This window comes from Drosophila suzukii, chromosome Y, assembly GCF_043229965.1.
Source record: "Drosophila suzukii chromosome Y, CBGP_Dsuzu_IsoJpt1.0, whole genome shotgun sequence".
NCBI classification, from domain to species: Eukaryota; Metazoa; Arthropoda; class Insecta; order Diptera; family Drosophilidae; genus Drosophila; species Drosophila suzukii.
In genome coordinates this window covers 11777593-11799495 of record NC_092085.1, presented here as the reverse complement: position 1 = coordinate 11799495, position 21903 = coordinate 11777593, and the positions used below count along the sequence as shown (strand labels likewise).

At 42.3% G+C, this 21903-nt stretch overlaps 1 protein-coding gene across 1 annotated transcript in view; it reads left to right on the top strand.

Moving 5' to 3' along the window:
* Positions 1-21903, top strand: part of kl-3 (dynein heavy chain 8, axonemal kl-3) — an 895452-nt gene that overhangs the window by 37727 nt on the left and 835822 nt on the right. The window contains exon 2 of the mRNA XM_070997912.1: positions 21641-21744. Within this exon, the coding sequence (XP_070854013.1) occupies positions 21641-21744 (104 nt within the window). The remainder of the gene's footprint in view (positions 1-21640; positions 21745-21903) is intronic.

Here is a 21903-nt window from a genome sequence, read left to right as displayed (position 1 = left end):
CTTGTGCTACTACCTGATTGCTTTCGACGGTGATGTCTGCTTTGACCTTCCAATCCTGTCGAGAAAACATCGGCAAAGTTCTCCAGTAAGCTGCGCATTTGCTTACATTCTTTGTCGTTCTTAAAATTTTCTAGCAGCTTCCCGATATTGGATTAGAATCGCCTGACTCAAAGTTGAGCTCGAGATGAGCGGAGATGATGACGTCCTGTCCCAACAGAAAGTCCTCCTGCAATATATCGTTGTCTGCTATATACACTTTCGCTGTAATCGTCTTCCCATCGATATCCATATCCACAGTCATCGCTTCTGTGAGGATACATGAACCTCCGCAAATGCCTCTAATCTTCATAGAGCACTTGTGGCGCTTGGCGTTAATTTGCTCGGCAACTGATTGTCGGATGAGACTGGCTTGACTACCCGTGTCGATGAAGGCGCTGTAATCGTGCGAGTGTACGCAGATTTTCCTCGTGAAAAGTTTGTCCTGATTTGCGGCTCCTACACGCATGACATTGATGGCTTGGCAACTTCCATTTGGCTCGTGGAACTTGTTGCATTTGGTACAGCGTGACTTTTTCTTCTCCTTTGGACACGAATTGGCAAAGTGTCCTTTTTCTCCGCAGTTGTAGCATATAACGGATTCCTTTGTCCTTGGTGGTTTAACATCGCTGTCTGGTTTCTGCTCGAAGTTGCTGGCTTTCGGTGAATACTCTTTCTTGCTCGTATTTGGCCGACATCGATTAACGAAATACGATTCGGCTGCATCACGAAGCTGTTTCATTGTGGCGAAATGAATTGCTGCAATACTGTTTTGCAATTCACGATGCTGTAGACCTGCCCGAACATATCTGATGATCGCTGCCTCGCTGAGCTTGTAGCGCACCCCAATGGCTGACATCCTGAAACAGTACTCCTTTACCGTCTCCTTTGGTCGCCTGGTTGCATTGGCCATGTTGAAATGCACTTCTGCTTCGTCTGGATTTGCTCCGAACTCATCCTGTATAGCTTCGGCGAAGTTTTTCCACGTAGTGTGTAGAATGGGTGATGAATCTAGCCACATCTTGGCTGGACCTTTTAGCTTTGTATAAATGGCGAGTAACAGGAACTTCTCGTCCCACTGGTAGGCATCAACCACTTTGTTGACACGATCGATGAACTGATTGACTGAAATGGCGTTGTCGTCGTTGGGATCAAATTGTGGCAAGGTGTTGGCAATTTCCTTGACTGAAGCTTGCCTAACGTTGTTCGTAGCCTGTACAGGAATGCTCTCGTTGTAAATCTCGTTGATATCCAAATCGATTATTTGGTGCTGTTGCTGATTTCCAGCATGTGCTGGTGCTGCGTTTCCCATTTGAACGGTAACTAATTGAGCTAACATGTCCTTTAGTTCCTTCATCTCGTTTTGCAATTGTGAAATTGCTGCTGACTGTGCTGACATCGTTTCTTCTTGCTGCATGTTGATACCCACTGCTGCTGGCAGTTCTACGTCCTCCGATTGTTCAAACTCTATTAGTCTTTTAACCAATTCGGCTCTGGTGCCCGAAACTGGCACGTTTCTAGATCTCAGCAAGAATCTTAATACGTCGCCTTTAAGACCTGCTATCTTTGGCATTTTAATGTTGTTTTAGCGACTAGGTTACAGTCCTCTTTGCGAGCGAGACAACTATATGTACCTCACAAAGTTCTGCATCTGCTTTCTCACTTGACCAATACACACAAACTTCTTGTATGCATGTATGTGCTCCGGCTTCTAGAAAATTCTGACTTGCATCGACTTGTAAAATTCACAAATACTCACAACCGCTTTGTGTGTATGTGCTTTTGCTTCTCTTGAGACTTCTGCTGCTCTTGAGACTTCTGCGGCCACAGGCTCACTAAGAATCCTGATCTAACTGATGTGCTTGACTCCACGGGTTCACTAAGATTCCCGATCTGCTTTCCTTGAATCCGCCTGCCACGTAGAACTGGAACACATCCGTAATTTGCAATTTAAGCTGTCACATAGACCTGGGAACACATCCCATTGCAAACTTTCCACGCCGACGATTCTTGCTGCTTTCTTAGAGTTCTTGGCACAACTCCTCCGCTTCACACATATCCAACCACACTGATCCCACTTCTGAACTGAGAAGGGTAGCTTTTCGAGTGGTGTAGGTTTATTTTAGGATAGTTGTGTTGGATATAAGGTTACATATAGAAATTATAACTATAAGAGTTCTGCACACGTTCTGCTCTTGAGTACGACTCTGTCTCGACTACTTTACATTTGTAGAGTCTGGTAACATTATAAAAAAGGACTTATTCTACACTAATATTGAAGGTTTGGTATATACTATATTAGGCGCTGTTCACAATAGGTATTGACAAGACTAATACATTTCAGTTAAAATTTTCTATCTAGCATCAAAACTGTAGGAGTTACAGTTTTGGGCGGTTTGTGGGCGTTAGAGTGGGCGTGGCAGTCTACTGAAACAAACTTGCGCTGCGTAAGAAGCTCAGGAATCTGTACGCCTAATCTCAATAGCCTAGCTCTCATAGTTTCCGAGATCTCAGCGTTCATCCGGACAGACGGACATGGCTAGATCGACTCGGCTAGTGATCCTGATCAAGAATATATATACTTTATGGGGTCGGAAACGCTTCTTTCTGCCTGTTACATACTTTCCGACGAATCTAAACACGTGTATAAACACGTGTAAAGTGAAAGAAAAGGAAACAAAGAGAAGGAAAAGAACAAAAACAAGGAAGAACGCTATAGTCGAGTACCTCGACTATCAGATACCCGTTACTCAGCTAAATAGAGATATGCAAGCAGCAAATCGAGATTAAAATGCGCCACCTACCGGCGGAATACAGATTTAAGGGTTATGGGCATTAGAGTGGGCCTGGCAAATTTTTTTTGGATCAATCGATAGGTATTGACGAGACCAAAACATTTCAGTTAAAATTTGTATTCTAGCTTCAAAACTGTAGGAGCCACAGTTTTGGGCGGCTTGTGGCCATTAGAGTGGGCGTGGAACCTTGCTGAGACAAACTTGCGCTGCCAAATCCCAATCTTATAGTTTCCGAGATCTCAGCGTTCATACGGCCAGACGGACATGGCTAAATCGACTCGGCTAGTGATCCTGATCAAGAAAATATATACTTGATGGGCTCGGAAACGCTTCCTTCTCCCTGTTACATACTTTCCGACGAATCTAGTATACGCTTTAATTCTACGAGTAACGGGTATAAAAATTGGAGCTGTAATTGACATAGAAAAAGTAATGAGATATGGGGGCAAAGAAGAAAAATTGATTTATGACGATGGCAGCTCTTTTATGTACTGTCCTTATCCGAAGAAAAAATCATTATTCCATTAAAGGAAGTTATTCTACAAAAATACTTTGATGAATAGGCCCAAATCAGAATTGAGTCTGAAGAGGCAAATCAAAGTGAAACGAGTTTAGGATTACAAATTCCTGAACACGCCATCGTTGAACTATCCGACAAAACTACAAGTTTGGGATTCAAAAGTCCTGAACATGCCGTCGTTAAACTATCCGACAACAATGAAGCAAACAATATGAGTGAATCAATTCCAAATCAAAGAATGGATTTGGAAAATTAGATAATAAATATTATCAATAAAGAGCACTCGAAGATAGTTATAGACTATAAACAAACTTAATAAAAACTCCATTTAGGACAGATATCTAATGCAAGATCGTTCGGTGATTTTGTCAAACCTTGGGAAAGCTAAACACTTTTCCACGATCGACTTGGAGTCTGGGTTTCACCAGATTCTCATAAAAAAACTTCATTTTCTATAAATATTGGAAAATATGAATTCTTGAGAATGCCATTTGGGCTAACAAACGCTCCCAGAATATTCCAACGTGCAATGGATGATATTTTGAGAGAACAAGTAGGTAAACATGTCATGTTTATATGGATGACATTATTATATTTTCTAAGACAATAGAAGAAGAACACTACAAGGACTTAACCGTCATAATTAATATATTGCTGAACGTAAATATGAAAATTTCAATTGAAAAATTCAAGTTCTTCAAATTGGAAACCACATTTCTGGGTTACGTTGTTTCTCACAATGTAATCAAATTTGACCCGAAAAATATCTACATATTTAAAATACCCAATTCCAAAAATCATTCGCGGGCTGGAAGCTTCCTAGGCCTTACCGGCTATTAAAGAAAATATATATTTCCAAACCTCTAAAAATGTATTTGGAAGGTCAAAATGGTAAAGTATCCAGAAAAGTGTCAAGTAAAACGATTCAGCAGTAAGAGCTCAAAGACAATTTAATTGCAAGAACGCTACAGTCGAGTACCTCGACTATCAGATACCCGTTACTCAGCTAAAGGGACCGTCGGGAAATGGAGATATGCAAGCAGCAAAGCGAGATTGAAATGCGCCACCTATCCCCGATCCCAATATAGGATATGTGGGCGGTAGGCAGATTTAAACGTTATGGACGTTAGAGTGGGCGTAGCAAACTTTTTTTGGATCATTCGATAGGTCTTGACGAGACTAATACATTTCAGTTAACATTTTTTTTAGGATGACAATTGCGGACGCCACAGGTTTGGGCGGTTTGTGTGCGTTAGAGTGGGCGTGGCATATTCGCATAACAACCTGCGCTGCGTAAATGGCTACGGAATCTAAATATGAGATCCTAATTCTCTATCTTTGATAGTTTCCGAGATATCCGCGCTCAAACTTACGATGTTTTGAAGTTTGTTGGCGGTTTGTGGGCGTTAAAGTGGGCGTGGCATATTCGCGTAACAAATTTGCGGTGCGTACATACATACATACGATATTTAAATATGAATCCCAATTCTCTATCTTTGATAGTTTCCGAGATAGCCGCGTTCATACCAATGACTTTTTGAAGTTTATGGGCGGTTTGTGGGCGTTAGAGTGGGCGTGGCATCTTGCTCTGCGCAAGAAGCTCAGAAATCCGCATGCCAAATCCCAATATCCTAGCTCATATAGTTTCCGAGATCTTATCGTTCATACGGACAGGCAGACAGACGGACAGACGGACATGTCTAGATCTACAATTTTAAAATTTCCAATTCCAAATTTCCGGTTCCTAGGCCTTACCGGCTATTACAGAAAATATGTACAAAATTGCGCAAAAATTGCAAAACCCCTAACAAAGTATTTGGAAGGTCGAAATGGTAAAGTATCCAAAAAAATGTCACGTTAGACTACAATACTGTTGGACGATTCATAATAGTAATAGCTTTCAACGAGCTCAAAGATAATTTAATTGCACAAATCAAATTGGTACAACCAGATTATAGTAAAAAATTCACTTTGACGACCGATGTTTCCGATTTAGCTACCAACCAATAAGAAAAAACTTTAAGCAATAGTTTAGGCATTTAAAAATTAGCAAAATTCCAAAAAAATAAAAACATTGAAACGAAAAGATGGTATTCATTAGGATTCAGGATCTACCAATGCAGTCGCTGAGGCCTTATCAAGAATACAAATTAACAACCTAACTGACAGCAAAGAGTCGGTCTCAGATCAAAACACTCAGCAGAGAGTAGTTTTGAGAATGTTATACAAGAAACCCCCAAACCCTTAAACCAGTTTAACCAACAATTGCTAATAGCAACCGGGCGGTATACAATACATGAGACGGTCAATATATCTGGAAATACCAGACATATAATACAATTTGATAACCTGGAAAATTTGGAAGCAATCTTAAGGGAATGTATCCCTCCTAACATAACAATAGATGTTCACTGTACTTATACACAATTTAAAATCCACTTAAAAAAATTTCACGAATAAATTCCCATATACAAAAATATTCGTCCAAGATGTAGAAAACGCTGAAGACAGAGCATTAATAATCGAAGAAACTCATTGTAGAGCATACAAGGAGCTGTCCGAAAATTACAAGCACGTTAGCAGACTATACTATTGGCCAAATTTGACCAAAAAACTCTAGGAGTACATAAAAAACTGTACAATTTGTACAATTGAGCATTCAAAGAGCCCATTCCGCTCCTCCATCGTGATGGTGAAAAAGAGGACAGTCAAGTGGAGGCTGTGCGTCGACCTTAGACAGATCAACGCCAAGTCTGTAAAGGAGGCCTACCCAATGCCCCGAATAAGTTATATTTTCGACCAACTGAGGGAAGCGCAGTGCATCAGCAGCTTGGACCTGAAGGATGGGTAGTAGCAAATCCCACTGGAAGAAATCAGCAAACAATACACGGCTTTCACAGTACCAAGCAAAGGTATGTTCCAGTGGAGGGTGATGCCGTTTGGTCTCCACTCTGCGTCTGCAACCTTTCAGCGGGTTTTAACCATGAAATTGGCCCCGAAATTCCACCTCACGCGTTCGCTTACCAAGATGACATAATAGTGATCGGACACACTAGAAGAACACAAGGAAACCCTGAGATAAGTGTTCCGGCGTCTAAGGGAACCAAACTATTTTCTGCCGAGAGATTTCTTCACCAGGCTGGCGGATCAGGTCCGGCAACGGAAGCAGGGCTTCAGCGAGTCGTTCAAGGATTACATGATCGACATGCAGACGTTGGTGAGGCCACCTAGCTATTCTACGAAAGAGACTTTAAGGGTCATTAAGAGAACTGCACCCCAAGCCTACGGATTTTCTTAAGAGCATACAAAGTGTCGGACCTGGATACGCTAATGATCCTAGCCGATGAGTACGAAGAACTTGAAAAGGAACGGGAAGATTTTGCACAGGAGAACAGGTTTTCAAAGACCAAGTAGGCGTCACAAACGCAGGTAACATGCAAAAGATGCGAGGAGACAGATATCCAGGACACACGAGGAAATGACCAATGGTCACCACCACACCAAGCCAGACGACAGCAGGTAACAGGCGCACCACGCGGAGGCCAATGGACACCACCCCCACAGCAACAGAGGCAGCCAAACAATACCTTGTGGAGGCCACCAAGCAACACACAGAGGCCACAAGACGCCACCCATATCATAGACACGCAGGAGGCCTGTCGGAAATGCGGCTGGAACGGATACTGGGCTAGATGTCGAAACCAGCGGCTGATATTTTGCTGGATTTGCGGCAAGGTTGTTGTCAGGAGCGTCGATTGCTGCCAACGATCGGGAAGTGGCCAGCGATCTCAGCCACAGAGAGGCGAGCGGGGATCGCACAGTGCTACCTCCCAAACGGGCAAGCTAATCGAGGCGCAGCAACAAAGCCACAATCGACACCGGAGCAACGGCAAGCTTCGTTAGCGAAGAAATGGCGGACAATATTGCTGCTCTAGGAATGATTACAAGGACGAGACGGCAAGTTAGGTTGGCAGACGGAAGATGCGGCGGAATTAATGCGCAGCTCGAGCTGGAGGTCAAATTCGGCAACAAACAAGTGACCAAGACCCTGTTGATTTTATCCGGAGTAGTGGATCCGTTGGTGCTGGGATGTAACTTCCTGAAACAAGTCGGAACCGAGATAAGGTGTGCTGGACACGAGATTATAATACCAGCCAGGAACCGAAACAATGGATGGCTCGAGGAGAAGCTATCAGTAGCAGTCGTTCAACAAGTAAACGGAGTTGGACGATACTACAGCGGTTCTGGCCGACTTCAGCACAATGACGGGAATATCGAATATGGCAGAACACCAGCTCAAATTGAAGGATGACAAGCCAATCAAGCAGAGGTACTACCCCAAGAACCCGAAAATTCAAGGGGAAATCAACGGAAAGGTGGACGAGCTTCTCCAAATGGGGTTCATAGAGCATTCAAAGAGCCCATACAGCTCCCCCATCGTGATGGTGAAAAAGAAGACAGGCAAGTGGAGACTGTGTGTCGACTTCTGGCAGATCAACGCGAAGTCAGTTAAGGATGCCTACCCAATGCCCCGCATAAACTACATCCTGGACCAACTAAGGGAAGCGCGGTACATCAGCAGTTTGGACCTGAAGGATGGATAGCAGGCAATACAATGCCTACCCAATGCCCCGCATAAACTACATCCTGGACCAACTAAGGGAAGCGCGGTACATCAGCAGTTTGGACCTGAAGGATGGATACTGGCAGATCCCACTGGACGAAAATAGCAGGCAATACACAGCGTTCACGGTACCAGGCACCCACCTCACGGTACCCACCTCACGCATTCGCTTACCAGGATGACACGCTAGAAGAAGAAAAGAGAGACCTTAGAGAAGTATTCCGGCGTCTTAAGGAAGCAAGCCTGTATCCGAAGCCTAACTTCAGTAGAACTTTCATCCTGCAAACAGACGCCGGCGACTACGGCATCGGAGCAATGCTGACTCAGGACACCGAAAAGGGAAAAAAGAATCTCCTATTCGAGCCAAACGCTTAAAAACATTCAAAAAAGCGCTTAGAGAGCTCATAATCGCAAGGTATGGGGTCCCAAAGGTGGTCTTATTGGGCAACGGAGTGCAGTTTCCGAGCCGCATTTCCAAAAGTTTTCTGGCTGAGATGGGTATTAGACAGCAATTCACCGCACCCTACACACCACAAGAGAATACGGCAGAACGAGCAAATAGAATAGTCAATACCATGATAGCGCAGTTCGCATTGCAGGACCTGAGAAACTGGGACGAGAAGTTGCGAAGTGGCAGCGAACTCGAGTATATCGGAATCAAACGGTTGCACCACATCGTTTCTTACCCAAGGCAGGGACCATGACTCCCGAGCGGCCTATATGACAGGGATAAAAACGCGAACAATCTCAGGGAGAAATTTGAAGTTGAACGGCGACATCTAGAAATGTTCCTCATTTCTACAAGCCCGCAAAAGGTTACTTACTTGTTGGAGCAGAATCCTTTTTCGAACTAATGAGCGTAGGCCAAATAAAGCTGGGTTACCAACATCTCTCAATCCAAAAAATGTTACTGGGATGGATTGTTTCGGGAAAATATAAGCAGCATACATCAAATAGAGCTCAGGTGTGCAGTGTCAATGATAATATTGGTTATCTCGATTCTCTAGTGAAATGTTTTTGGGCATTGGAACAAGTCCCAGAGATTTCGAAGGCTTCTTCAGCTTGCGAGCGAAACTTTAAGCAAACCATACACAGGCTTTCGTCAGACCGTTTTACGGTGAAGCTGCCATTTAAAATGGATCCAAACGGCTTAGGATTTCCACAGATTTCTTGCGTTGAAGCGCTAACTCGCAAAGAATCTCGAGTTACATGTCATGTATCAAGAATTTATGAAAGAGTACCTCACTTCTGAACATCGCTATTATATTTCGCATCGATGTGTCCTCAGACCTGATAGTAGCACCACAGAGTTACAAGTTGTGTTGGACCCATCGAGTAAAACCTCAATTTCGTTAAATGGTGGGCGCAACTTTTTTTGGCCATCCGTTTCTTTGAGCTTCCCTTTGGTCCCTTTAGGTGAGTAACCGGTATCTGATAGTTGAGGTATAATATATACTATATATATTTAGGTATATACTATAGCGTTCTTCCTTGTTAAAAGTAGTCCCTTCAGTTCCAAAAAAAAAAGTTTCACTTGTGAATCACTTGTGAATCCCGTGGGACATGTCATCTTGCACAAGTGAAGAACAAGTGACGCTCCATATAGAATATTGTATATGATGTCCCCATTTTCACAAGTGAAATTTCAAATGAAAATTTTTCGAAGTCCCACGGGATTTTACTTGTTTCTTATACTCATTTTTCGTATGGCCTGTCACGTACCGGTGACACGTCCCAAGTGAAATCACTTGTGAAAATCAGATTTTTTTGCTTTTTACATTGGTCATCGCCTTCCTTAAGCCTTTGTCCCGGTCCTCCGAATCCTTGGCCAACGCTCCTGATAAAATGTATGGTCGTGTGTTTAAAAAATGCGTTTTATTTCTTTATTCGCATATTTACCTTTTAGAGCTGTGGGTGAGCAAAGGGTGAAACCTTTGCAGAATTTTTATTGGCGCAAAACATTTCATCATCCACTTTCGGCTAACGGAACCCATTGAATACCTTAATACTTTAAACTAGATCAATGCACAACATCTTCAACTTAATGTAACACTTACCTGACTTTATTATTTTCACTTTAAAAAACGAAAGAAGTAAATCTGCTGCGCACAATTTAAATGGCTTGATTCCCTTTCAATAACTCAAACAGAATGAACCAAGTATTCCTCTCACCCCTTTACATGATTTCTTTTAACTTCTCTTCGCTGTTGGCGCGTGCCACTGCGCCTATACCCTTTCTTCAGCGAAAATAATACATAATTTTTACTTTTTTGAGTAAAAAATACAAAATGAATTCTTTAAAAATGGTACTATTAAAATGTTTTAAATATTTAAATAAATTTTAACAAACTAAATTTCTATAACTTAACTAAAAAATTATATTGTAATATTAATGTATAATACGTAAGCATAACATTAAAAGTAAATTCGATTTACTTAATTTTGCTATAATCAAATAATTTACTTTTATAAAACAATATTAGTTGTTTTCTTTTATATACAATAATGCTCCTAAAATATTAGGGCATTCACATGTCGCTGCGCCACGAAATTTTTTCCTCCGAAACATTAGTCGCTAGCCGAACATAACGAAGAGACGCAAACGAAATAACGGACCGGCCGAAATTTGTCTTTGAGAGCGCCGAGTGCAGGCAGATTATAAGACAAAGAAAGAGAGGGAACCTCCGATTATCTGCCTTTCTTTGTTGCACGATCGTTTTCGTAGGCAGTCTTCTACGCTGCGCCGACTTCTCTGCTGACGTCAACAGCGGCACAGCCATTTAGGCACAAAAAAAAAGACAAAAAAGCTTTTTGCCTTGAGCCAAGTCACCGCGTCCCTACTGCAGAACTGAAGGCGTGTATTAACCCCAAGTTGAGGCTTAAAGCTCTCAGCTCGAGGTAACCAAATTGCATCTGGCAATGTCGTTCGAACGCTTTCTTTAGCTAACTAGGCTGCATACCCTAGCTAATTCGAGGTAGCCGAGTACACCTCAGGCTACGCGCCTATCGTCGATATGTAACGACGAACTGGACTGCTGATTAAAATCCCATGGATAAGTCGAGAGAATTTTATTTCTCGTTGGCTGCTAAAAAACAAGAAAGATCGTTATAGTCGAGTACCTCGCCTATCAGATACCCGTTACTCAGCTAAAGAGACCGAAGCGAGATTGTAACGCGCCACCTACTCGAGACTCGAGTAGACGTTGCAAACTTTTTTTTTGGATTAATCGAGAGGTGCGGACGGGACTAATACGTTTCAGTTAAAATTTAGTTTCTAGTATGAAAACTGTGGGCACCACAGTTTTGGGCGATTTGTGGGCATTAGAGTGGGTGTGTCACCCTGCTAAGACAAACTTTCGCAGCGCAAGAAGATTTACTATCCCCAAGTACAATACATTATTTAACTCCGCTCCCGCCGGCTGGGAAAATAAAAAATGTAAGTATTGTAGTAATAACAAGGAACACCGCTATAGTCGAGTACCTCGACTATCAGATACCTGTTACTCAGCTAAAGGGACCAATGGGAAAAGGAGATGTGCAAGCAGCAAAGCGAGACTGAAATGCGCCACCTACCCTTGATTACAATATATGGTTATGTGGGCGGTAGACAAATTTAAGCGTTATGGGCGTTATAGTGGGCGTGCCAAATTTTTTTTTGGATCAATCGCTAGGTATTGACTACATTTCAGCTAAAATTTTTTATCTAGTATAAAAATTGTGGGCGTCACAAGTAGTAAAAGGAAACTCAGACGAGACAGATGGCCAATAAATAAATAAAATAAATAATTTCAAAACAATAGCGGATAATGAGAGGAAACTCATGAATAAGGCTAACAGGCAAATGTTTTTTAACAACGACATTAAATCTGGATTTCATATTAATGAACAACAAATTATTAACAATTTTTTAAATAATTATAAGAACACTATCTTCAAAACAATCATTACTAAAACCAAATATATACACGGTTTTCAAAATATCACTAGAATAAGTATGAATGTCGATGTTATATCTAACTATGTTATCAATATCGAACAAAGCATTTTATTATCAAAATTAAAAGTTGTACCATCATTTATAATATCTCAGGAAGAAATTCTGAATTCTTAATTCTAAAACTTTCTTCATAATAGGATCAGCCTTGTTGTTGTTAATATCGCAGAGAACATCGAGGACCTAAGCCTACACAAACTCAATGTGAAAGCAATCGACGACCAACGTTTTTATAATATATTTGAAGAAGCTTCCAACAACTAATTTCGGAACATTATACTTACTGCTAGTCATTGGAGTCATCTTTATAATGATTGCCCGAAGCCGGAAAATCGTCTGCACTCTATCAATGCCGAAGACTAGTTTCGTGATTTCTAACTAACTAACTAACCGTCATATGACTGATATTGTGCTAAAGGGGGCCCGAAAGTCAAGCCTCTTGCGAAGCGATGGGGTGCACAGAGGGTTTTTCATTGTAGGACGCTTTTTGTTTGTCTATTTCATCTTTTACGGTAAGAATGCCCCCATAGCTTGGAACCATATTTCCAGGTGACCTTGAGAGTGGAGTTGTAGAACAAAACCTTGTAGTCCAGACGCAGGGGCGAACGAGCATTAAGAATCAAGTGGAAGGTGCTGGCTTTTAGTTTTAGGTGAACTTATTGCTTTCGATGTGCTTTGTCCAGGTTAGTGGTCTGTCAAGGTGGACGGCGAGATACGTTACATCGCTGACTTGGGGAATCTGCGTAATATTCAATGATAGTGGAAGGCATGTTTGCCTGTTGAGAGTAAACATTATGTGTTTACGTTTTTGTTCATTTACTTTAATCCGCCAATCAGATAGCTCCCTCTCTACTACGGAGAGGTGGTTTGTTAGCTGTTTTGTGGTTCGGCCTGGGCACCTCGAGCGCCTTAAAATTGCGGTGTCGTCAGCGAACGCTGTGTATAGGAGGAACAGAGTAGGCCCTAGCGCGCTTCCTTGCGGGACTCCAGCTTTGATAATGTAGTCGTCGGATGTTGTTGTATTGCACCTTACTGCGAAGGTCCTGTTGTATAGATACGACTCAAGAAGCTTGTGGGTGTAATCAGGTAAGTGTGTGTTACGTGGGCATATTAGTGCCCGAGTCCTGACAAGGACTTGGGCCGAGGGAGAGGCGTCCGATGTTCAGGCACCATTTGCCGGCATAAGCTACGTCGTATTTGGGTCGTGGGATCTTGGTAAGCCTCTCTCCTCTCCAACATAACGAGAATAAATATTAAAAGTGCCTGGAAAAATAATAATAGTCGTCAGTCATCAGTCCACACTGCCCAACAAGCTTAGCTGTCGCTTGATCGCAATACGATCGGGCTGTGTTTTGGCCATATTCCCTCCCCTTCACACATTCGTGTGCCAATGGATCGTCGCGGGCCACGCAATACGATCCCCTATTGTCAAGGTTGTCCGTCGAATGTTATGTCATTGTTCTTGACCTACTTCACTCCTCGCGTCAGCACACCCCCCTTTGTTATAGTTCTTGCACACCATGGTTTTCAATTCTTTTTCACATTATAAATTTATTAAATAATATTTATGTCGGCGGGTGCCGGTGTTGAATAACATAATATTGGTTAACTCATATAGGGATTAAATTAATTAACAATTATTGTATTAGCGGAGAGTATCGATTTGACCACCTGTGAAGGTGCACACATCAGCAAAATGCTGACTATTCACGACTGCAAACGTCGCTCAGAGGGCTCTTGCAATTGTCATACAATTACAAGGCTGATACTCGCCGCTGAAAAAGTTTATAGTAGTCTATAAAACTGTAGGATACTGCACGAATATTTATATATGTATGTTTATAAGAAAGGAACCGTGTCCCGACAAACTTACCCCCTCTTTAAATCCTGGGCGATGAGATCTCGACGCTGCGGATCCTGGGCTTTGGGATATATATATATAAATATACGTGCACCAAAATACGGCTGTTCTTAAGTATATCAATTTACTTAAACACAAAATATATATATATTATGCTAGAGGCATGCGACTTTTTCAACGGCTGGTGGAGAGATTCGTCCTCCCTAATTGTTTATCATGATTCGCACTTTGTCTATTGATTCGGTTGGTTTAAATATATTTCAGTGCATGTTTGAATGCTTGATTTTCACTTGTTATCCAATTGTATTATTTGAGGATATTGGTCCTTGGTTATGCATGAGTTCACTTTAGCTTTGGTTGGCTCGATGAACACATTTATATTGCATCACTACTTTCTCCGACGTATGCTATTGGTCGCTACGCTCTGAACGGATGGTTCCTACAGCTGAACAAATTTCAGGAGCATGGAGATCACGGATACTGCGTCCACAAACATCGCAGTATGTCGGATGTCGTCCTTATTGTTGATCTTCTCCACGTTCTTTGATGGCAATAGCGGCGCTGGTTCGACACAAGATTATTTCGAGCTGCAATTGTGTTCTCCTCAAAGATGGTTGGATATGGTGGCTGGTCCTGGTGGCTGGACCTGGTGGCAGAAGACTCCATGGACGACTGCCCCAGGGAAAGTCGCCTTCCCTCGAAGCTGCCGGCTTCCGTCAGCAAGACACCCAAATGGATTCTCTCCCTTTCTCTATTTGTCTAAGGTCTTTTATACCAGACTAGAGCTTTTACTTGGCTGCGGGTATGGATCGGATGAACTAGGTGTTCCCACCTAGAATTACTGTTTCTTGATATCTGCTATCTTGGGAGTCAACGGCCGGCTGTTGCCGGCTTTGCCAGCTACCGGAGTATGGTTACCAATAGGTCGATAGTGGCCGTTGTTCTGGCCATGCGACACCCGAGAATTGCCGAATTGCTTTTTCTTCTGCCTTTACCAGTATGAGTCTGGTTAGTCACATGCACCCCTCCCCCTGGCTAAAGATTCGTCGTTGTTTCTCTATGTGAATCTTTCTATGTGGAGGGCGTACGTAACAGGCTCGAAGTGATCGATGCGGACCGCATGGAATGACTTCGCAAAAGGAATCTGCGTACGACCATCGTTGTCTGTTCCGTGTTTCTTCTCCTTTTTAGGCGCCCATTCACGTGTGGCTTCGACCCACTCCTGTGATCAAGAGTCTCATGTTTTATTGGCTGAGCTGTCCGGGCTGATATCTTCACTGCTGTTGCTTTATGTTAAAGGATATTCTGTACATTATTATCTTTCTTAAACTTGGTGCATGGAATCTGTGTTTTAATGTTTCCTCTTTTGATCCAACTGACGATCGATTAAAGCATATTTTTTAGAAATGGTTTGATTTATATGTTTATAAGGTGTAAGAACTTGTGTACTACTAGAAAAGCTTTGTAGTGCTGGGCATGTTTTTCGCAGTATTTTTTAACCAGCGATCCACACGGAGACCCTCCTTTTTGAACTCCGCTAACGAAGTTAATGGCGATGTTAGCAACAAGCCGCCCATCCGGGAGTTCATGTTGTCTTTCAAAAGCTCAACAAATTCATCTTCATCGATTTTATGCTTTAGTTTGAAATGCAAGTTGTGCATATTGGAGACATAATCGCTGAAGGTTTCGTTTACGAAAAATGTGTTGCTCAGAACGCGGATATAACAGCCCAATATCCCCAAGTGCAAGCTGTTTCCCACCCAGACCTACATTTCCTTTGGCTGTCAGCTGCCTTCGTGCGATACCGATGTTTTCACCGGAGATTATCTGCGTTGGCCGACTTTTAGGGATCTGTTTAGGGATCCATTTTTAAAAGTAATCCAAGGCCGACGCCGGTCAAAAACTTTTTCATCTAAATGCAAAAACAAGTTGCGATGCACAAAATTCACATTACCCCTACCAACGATGGCTTTCGCTCAACCTGAGCTAACCTAACTGAGCGTGTCGAAAGCAAGCGATTGTAAGTAAATAGCCAATTATTGATACTTTTAAATATCCGTGAGCTTAAAAACACCATCCAGGGTTGCCTTTTGTTTTTAGAAAAGTCCAGGACTCAAATCGAAAATTGGCATTGCCTCTTGGTGTACATGATCTCTTCCAAACTCCCTAAGCTCACGCTATCCTTGTGGGAACAGTCCCTACACAAAAAGGCGGATATTCCGACGTGGCAAAAGATGAACATCGGACCTTAGAAGCCATATATGACGAAAGCATCCGCCTCCAGTGCAGCGTCTCGAAGAATAAATTCTTACGAGAGAAGAGTAGCACCCAAACGTAAAGGATGTGATATTGGCAAGAAGAAAAACCATCCTGTCCGCACATATGCACGATTTCTCCAGATGACGGTCGACGAGCGATCGGCATATATAAAAAGAAAGCAGCTATGTCTGAGCTGCTGATTGCGAAAGCACTCATGTTGCTTTACGTGGCGCGGCCGCTATCACACCCTACACCGCAGAGGCAACTCATCCCAGCGCCTTCAAATTCAGACTCAAATTAAGACCAAATTCACCAGTTGCCACCGCTACGGGTCCCACGGACTCTACAGTCCATAGATCCGTCTTGCTGGGCACGGCTCTAATTGACATATGTACCCGAGGTCCAATTTTAAAGCTAGTGCCGTGTTAGATTCTGAGCAGCTGCTCAAATTAACTAAGCTCTGTCAGCTTACCATCCGTTTTCCGAATAGGCCTAGCTTGCAAGTAAACACGACTGCCTATGCTCTTGCGCAAATAGCTGGAATCCTTCCATATTGTTTGATTCCGCAACAGTTACTAGATCTAAAGTTTTACGAGAGCGCACAGATTGATATTCTGGACGAGGCCGATGTATTCCCATCCGATCTCTTTGGCGGCACCCGGCCGAACATTTTTGGCTCCCTCCTCGGTCAAGAACCCATTTTTGGGTGGATCCTAACAGGACCCGTGCTCCAAGGCAAAATCGGAATTCCGCCTGTTCCACGCGACTTTCCCACTCGTTTGTATAAACTTCTCACCAAGTTTTGGGAGGTGGAGGATCTGCCAGTAAAAGTGGTAAAGGCATCCGATTTGACCTGTGAGGAAAGTTTTCTTAGGTCATTCCAGATTCTAAGAACCGAGCAACGTCTAAGAAGGGACAGATCTGAAAACCAAAGAGAATCTCACATGAGAGAAGTCCTTCCTGAAGCCATTCCTGGCGATTCGAGTCGAGCAACGTCATTCGCAATCACATGTACATATGAGAGCTGACTCCGCAGAGGGCGCTAGGCTCATTGTTCGCGAGCTACAAAGTGCTCTAGATTCCGCTGGTTTTCCATTGAGAAAATGTACCTTCAACCACAATGATCTCTTAGCTCATATTTCGTCTTGAATATCTTCTGACTGCAGGCTTCCTCGAGATCGACACTGAAAGCACACCCAAAACTCTCTCGTCCCACCATATTTTTTTTTTTTTTAAATGCTTTGCTATTTATTTATTGAATCTTTTCCCTTTGGATACTAACAATAAGTGTTTCAAATCTTAGACTAATTAATCTAGTTCACAGTCAGTTTGTTTGTCTATTTCATCTTTTACGGTAAGAATGCTTCGGTCCCTGTGGATGTTTTGGTTGCGAACATACCATGGTGCCCCAGTGATAGTTCGCAGGATTTTCGATTGAACGCGCTGTATAATGTCTATGTTGCTTCTGCTGGCGTTCCCCCATAGCTGGGAGCCATATGTCCAGATGGGCTTGAGATTGGAGTTGTAGAGTAAAACCTTGTAGTCCAGACGCAGTGGGCGAACGAGCGTTAAGAATCCAGTGGAAGCTGCTGGCCTTTAGTTTTAGAGGTACTTTCTTGCGTTCGATGTGTCTTCTCCAGGTTAGTCGTCTGTCAAGGCGGACGCCGAGATACGTTACATCGTTGACTTGGGGAATCTGCGTATTATTCAATAATAGTGGAGGGCATGTTTGTCTGTTGAGAGTAAACGGTATGTGTTTACAGATGGGCTTGAGAGTGAGTTGTAGAGAGTTGTGGCTCGGCCTGGGCACCTCGAGCGACTTAAAATTGCGGTGTCGTCAGCGAACGTAGATGTTGTTAGCTGCTCGTTCGTGGGAATATCCGCTGTGTATAGGAGGAACAGAGTAGGCCCTGGCGCGCTTCCTTGCGGGACTCCAGCTTTGATAATGTAGTCGTCGGATGTTGTTGTATTGCACCTTACTGCGAAGGTTCTGTTGTATAGATACGACTCAATAAGCTTGTGAGTGTAATCAGGCAAGTGTGTTTTGATTATGTGCGCGAGGCCATCTAGCCATACTCGATCGATGGATTGAGATACATCGAGGAACATTGCGCTGCTGTATTCCCGATGCTCAAAGGCTGTGCTTATTTCTGATGTTGTTCTGTTAACTTGTTCGATTGTTCCATGGTTTTGACGAAAGCCAAATTGATGAGCAGGAATAACATTGCGTGCTCCTATATATGGTGTTATGCGAGTAAGAAGGCATTTTTGGAACAACTTTGGAACGATAATAAACAAATTGGTCTGTAGGAAGACGGAATTGTTTGGTATTTTCCGGGGTTTTCGGATAGTAGCCGAGAGTTATGATTCCATTGAAGAGCTTACAAATAACGTCAATGGCAGAGTTTGAAAGTTTCGTTGGTAACTCATTCGCCATGGACAAAAAAAGGTGGTAAGCACTTGGAGCGAGATCCGGACTATACGGTGGATGCAAAATAACGTCCCATCCAAACTCCCGGAGCTTCTGGCGCGTCATCAAATATGTGTGTGGCCAGGCGTTGGCCTGATGGAAGACAATTCGTCCTGTACAGCAGTACAGATCCGAATTGAGCGTTTGGCTATAGGAGAGCAGCTCAGTGGATGATTCCCTACCACGACCCTTTGCGCCTTATGTTGTCGTAAGTGACCCAATTTTCATTGCTAATCACCATACTTTTAACAAGGAACGCTATAGTCGAGTACCTCGACTTTCAGATACCCGTTACTCAGCTAAAGGGAGATATGCAAGCAGCAAAGCGAGATTAAAATTCGCCATGTAAGCCATTACTCCTAGTATAATCATGGCCAAAGTAGTTTTAACCCTGGATAAGTTATGTTTGTTATCCCTGGTTTTAAGTATCGATGTTTATGTTCAATCCCTCTAAAATGCACGAAGGGAGGTGTAGCGTGTAACGGTTGCATGAAATCGGGAATCTGCAGTTGCGGGGCACGCTATTAGGGTCCGGCACTCGCTCGTCGGCTTTGGGGGTGGAGGTCTTGCGCCTACAGATTCGCGTACTGACTACACATTATTATCACTAAGATCAGAAATAAGCGTGCTAGCGACAAGAGAGAATAGTAAACTGAAACCGGAAGAGAACGATAAATAAATTCAGGAATAAGTATTATAGGGACAGAAAAGTTTCGGGGAAAGTTAGCTATGCGAATCAACGGATGGTATTGTGGTCGCCTATGGCCCTCCCAACCTATGATCACCACCTTAAAGCATGGCTTCGGTGACCCCTTTGATACCCTACGATCAAGAAATCATCAGCTTAGTTCAGTTCCGTGTTATTTAGAGATCCATGGTTTTATTTCCGTTCGAAAAGCTAATTAATTTTCCGTGGATATCGGTACAAGTCATATTTAATATTTATAAAAAGAACATAGGGTATTTAAAAAAAAATAGGTCATAGGAAGATAATATTCATGATATAACAATGTATTTTACTAAATATAAATTTAAGCTTAATGAAATAGTTTTCGATAGAACTAGCTTGCCTGTAATATTTTTCTCTCTAGAAACTTCTTCAAGGAACTTTCTAAATTTATCAATTCATGTACTCAGGCAATTAGAGACTAAGATTTAATAGTAGGCGATCGTAATTTATTCAACTTCTTTTGAAAATCGCAAATTAATTCAAAGAGAATGCAAATAACTCAAGGTATTTCAATTAATTAACTGTTTTTAGTTCGGGGTTTATGTTTAAACAAGTTTCGTTCACTTTACTGATCGGCGAGAAATGTGAATAAAAATATATATATATATGATTAGTTAGTGTGACTCACGGCATTTCCTCCAACGTTGAAGATCGATCTCCGGACGGGATGGGTTGGCTGTAATCTAAAGGGTAGCGATTTTTCTCGTCATGTAGAATTTAAAGGGCAAATAAACATTTCTCTCATATCTCTTAGGCGCGCGTACGATTTAAACTAAACTTGTAGCCCGTACCTAATTCATCGTACTTCCTTGAATACTTTACAATAACAAAAATCTAGCTCTTAAATTAAATTAATGCTTCTCGGCGTGCATTATCTCTTTTGACCCGATCGACTTGTTAATTTCTTTTAATTTGTTAAATATAACTATCGCTATACATGGCGTTGCCACTTGATGCTTTACGAAAAATTATTGTTTGCTTTATGGTTTACATATCTTTGATTTCATTGATTTTCTTTTCACATTAATTCTTAAATTCGGTTTCTCAAAACGTGTTGGTTATAAAACAGGGTTAGAACTGATCCATTACGAAAGAGAGTTTTTATCTTCATTAAGGTTAAACACGGTTGGCTAGTGTGCCATGCTAGGTTAAGGCCGTTCACACACGCGGCGCTTTTACAAAATAAACGGGTATAAATCTTTAAATCTGCGGCAGCGATATTCCACTCGGGAACCTCCTAGGCGGATACGCGCACCCCTTAAAACTCGGCTGGTGTACGGATGCGCGGCATGATGGGCATCGGGGCAGGTTATGTAATTGAATTAAATTGCAATCTGATCCGCTCCAAGTGAAACTGCACTTCTGGGCCGGCACTACATGACCCGTAGACAGGTAGATAGTAGACAGAGGTACTACAGGCCACTAATCTCTCCAAATCATTCCTCGCGGGCCAACCTGATAATTGGGCATTCAAATTAATTACAGATATGGCGACATGTGTGTCTCAAAAAAACCATACCTGACGATTGGGCCCGAGATTTGATTTTGGCCTTCTTGAGGTGGTAAATCCTCCAGTAAATTGGCCGAATCAATAAGATGCGCCTTTGGCGGCAACTTGTGGCAGCACTGGCTGGGTTTTCCACCCGGAATTTTAAAAAATACCTGTAGTGAAATTTTGTTGGAGGTTTAATACGACCCAATTTCTAAACAAATGCACTTGCACTTACTATAAGCTTTATTCGCTGGCTAGCTTTTATAGCTGGCAGCCGCACTGAGTGCTAAACACCACTTAGAATACTAGATGCCATTCAAAATTACTGGATGCCACAAAAAATATATATATTTCGGGCTTTTAGCCTTTTAATACAAAAAATTAAATTTCGAGCTGTTGGCACGTCCGCTTCTCTTGCTGGTTCAAATAAGAAGAACTTAACCGGAATCGGCTGGAGACCAGCGAGGCTCTTGGCGGAAATATATATCATATGACGACCGACACAGGTGGTCACACTAGAACTTTCCAAGACCACCCTGGCTCAGCTGTTCAAAACTATCGAAATATCGATTAGCCGACACAGGTGGCCACACTAGGTCAAGCTTTGGTTTAAGCGGACCCTGTATAGTAGGCTTTCAGGCTGAACCTAGGTTCGCCAGTCGCTACAGGCGCCGTTACAGAGGTGAAGGAAAACATTCGGAAAAACGTGGCCAGTGTGATCGGAAAACGAAATGTTTTATATTATTTGGATTATATAATTTTCGATTTAAACTAATATTATATATATGCCTTATATGGCACCAACTTAATTTACTTCGTAAATGTTTTAATTTTTTCTTTCGTTTCCCCCTTTATTTAGCGTTGGGCTGAAATCGATAATCAAGTTACACTTTCACTTAATGAAGCTAAGGATAATGTGCGTTATATTTCTTCGTTGCAAAAGTTTTGGGATCCGTTATACCGGTAAAATGCCTTATAATGGCCTGCTTGCATTGAACCGTTTCCTCACATTTAGACATTTCATCATTTCAAAAATTACATGTTTTGCATTGTGCATTTTAACAAACTACTTATCAATAGTATCTCGCTTTCACACTTTAGCTTTTCAAGGTGCGTTTAAAT